This window comes from Strix uralensis, chromosome 9 (assembly GCF_047716275.1).
Source record: "Strix uralensis isolate ZFMK-TIS-50842 chromosome 9, bStrUra1, whole genome shotgun sequence".
In the NCBI taxonomy this organism is placed as follows: Eukaryota; Metazoa; Chordata; class Aves; order Strigiformes; family Strigidae; genus Strix; species Strix uralensis.
In genome coordinates, this window is record NC_133980.1 from 30,560,545 (window position 1) to 30,562,368 (window position 1,824).

Below are 1,824 nucleotides of genomic sequence, written 5' to 3' on the forward strand. Positions count from 1 at the left end.
GCCACAACCGCCCTTGTCAATGCTGGCCCAGAACAGCAATAGAGCGCACAGACAGCAAGGACAGGAAGCCTGCCAGAGGGGGTTGCTGGGGCTGACATGGCCAGTGTGGACAGTGCTGCATCTGTGCCGGAAAGTTGACACTGCTTGGGTCTGCTCGGTTTATTGCACTCGCACATCACTGCTTGCCTGCCGCGGCTGTAACCAGATCGGCTCTGCAACACCCAAAAGTGCGTACTGCCTGTAGTAGTCACGTTCTCTGGTGTATGTTTGTTGGGAAGGACCTGGTGGCAAAGGGCTGCAGAGAGCAGGGGGCAGTGAACTCCCCGAAGAGGCTGTGGTGCCACACTGGGTTTTTTCCTGCTCGCCATTGGCAGGCGGTGCTGGGGGCCGACGCTGCTGCCTGCCACAGGGCCTGCACACCCCGTCCCGCAAGCCGAGCATTCAGCGGGGTCTGTCGGGGGTGTCCGATCCCAGCTTCTGCCTCCCCTCCTGCTTGGAAACCCCCATGTTTTCCCCCCCCGCCCCTAGAGACCACCGTGCCCAGCCCCCGGAACCAGCGACACTGTGACATCAGCCCCGTTGCCAAGGGCACCACCGGCACCGCGAGCCCTGTGGGCACTCTGTCAGCTGCTGCACTGGTGGTGACAAGCCCTCGGTTCTGGCAGCTGGCACATGCCGCTGGCAGCGATGCGTTTGCTCCCGCTCCTCATCCTGCTGGCCCTGTGCTGGCCTGCGCACGGCGCCTGGGACAGCTGTGGGTAAGTGGCCGAGGCTCTGGGTGGGAGCTTGGCAACCTGATGGGGTTCCCTGGAGGGTGCCTGCTTGTCCCCCGTGGCCACACCACGGCTTCCTCAGCCCCATGCGGGAGCCTCGCCTCCTCGCAGCACCCGGGCTGCTGGCACAACTCACCTGCGGGGCTAAAGCAGAAACGGGGGCGGCCGCCCACCCACCCCACGGGGCTCCGTGGCCTCACTGTCCATGCAGCGCCTCGTGGGGAGGGCAGACGGCTGACCTTCAGCCGGGACAGCAGCGAGCCATAGAGCAGGACGGTGATGAGTTTCTGGTTACAGGACCTGCGGGCTGCGGCCCATGGCTGCTCACTCCGGCACCTCGCGCGTCGTGGGGGGCACAGACGCCCAGCCAGGGGCCTGGCCCTGGATCGTGAGCATCCAGGATCCCTACGCAGCAGGCACGGGGCACATATGCGGAGGGTCCCTCATCAGCCCGCAGTGGGTCCTCACAGCAGCCCACTGCTTCATCAAGGCCAGGTAAGGAGGGCCAGGAACGGGGATATCCCCCCAGCACTCGCGGGTGCCTCGTGCGCAGCACCACGTGCCACTCCCATCCCCTTTTCTTGCGGTACACCCAGTGCCTGGGCACTGCAGAGCCCCGCTGAGAGGCTGCTCAGGAGAGGGCTGGGCTCCTGCCACGGCTTCCTACAGCCTCCAGCTCGACACGCCATGAGCCCAAGGCATGCAGGGGCAGTCGCAGCTTCCGTAGTGTGCTTTCCTCTCCCCCGTGTGAAGCATGGGGCAGGGAACTGCTGGGCTGCTGCAGCATGTGGCTCCTCTCCCTCTGAGCCCTCTCCCCATCTGCCTTCCAGGCACATCAGCATGTGGCGCGTGGTGATCGGGGCCACCCAGTTGACTCATCTGGGCCCGGAGGCCCAAGTGCGCAACATTAAACGGCTTCTGGTTCACGAACACTACAGTAGTATCTCGGAGGAGAACGATATTGCGCTGCTGGAGTTGGACCAGCCTGTCCAGTGCAGCTACTACGTACAGCTCGCCTGCGTGCCCGACGCCTCCCTGCGAGTGTCCAAGC

The 1,824-nt window shown here is 64.7% G+C and overlaps 1 protein-coding gene across 1 annotated transcript; it reads left to right on the forward strand.

The window, feature by feature from the left end:
- The first annotated feature begins 468 nt into the window (after positions 1-468).
- On the forward strand, positions 469-1,272 carry LOC141946959 (acrosin-like). The gene is made up of 2 exons (XM_074877428.1): positions 469-758; positions 1,071-1,272. Exons 1-2 carry the CDS (start codon positions 673-675, stop codon positions 1,270-1,272), a joined length of 288 nt encoding a protein of 95 aa, XP_074733529.1. The 5' UTR covers positions 469-672.
- The last annotated feature ends 552 nt before the right edge of the window (positions 1,273-1,824 follow it).

What these genes read in the sequence shown, in the direction of transcription:
- LOC141946959 (XM_074877428.1), top strand. Translation starts at nt 673, where the DNA reads ATGCCGCTGGCAGCGATGCGTTTGCTCCCGCTCCTCATCCTGCTGGCC. An exon ending in GGCGCCTGGGACAGCTGTGG is followed by an intron (nt 759 to 1,070) that starts GTAAGTGGCCGA and finishes TTCTGGTTACAG; the next exon opens with GACCTGCGGGCTGCGGCCCA.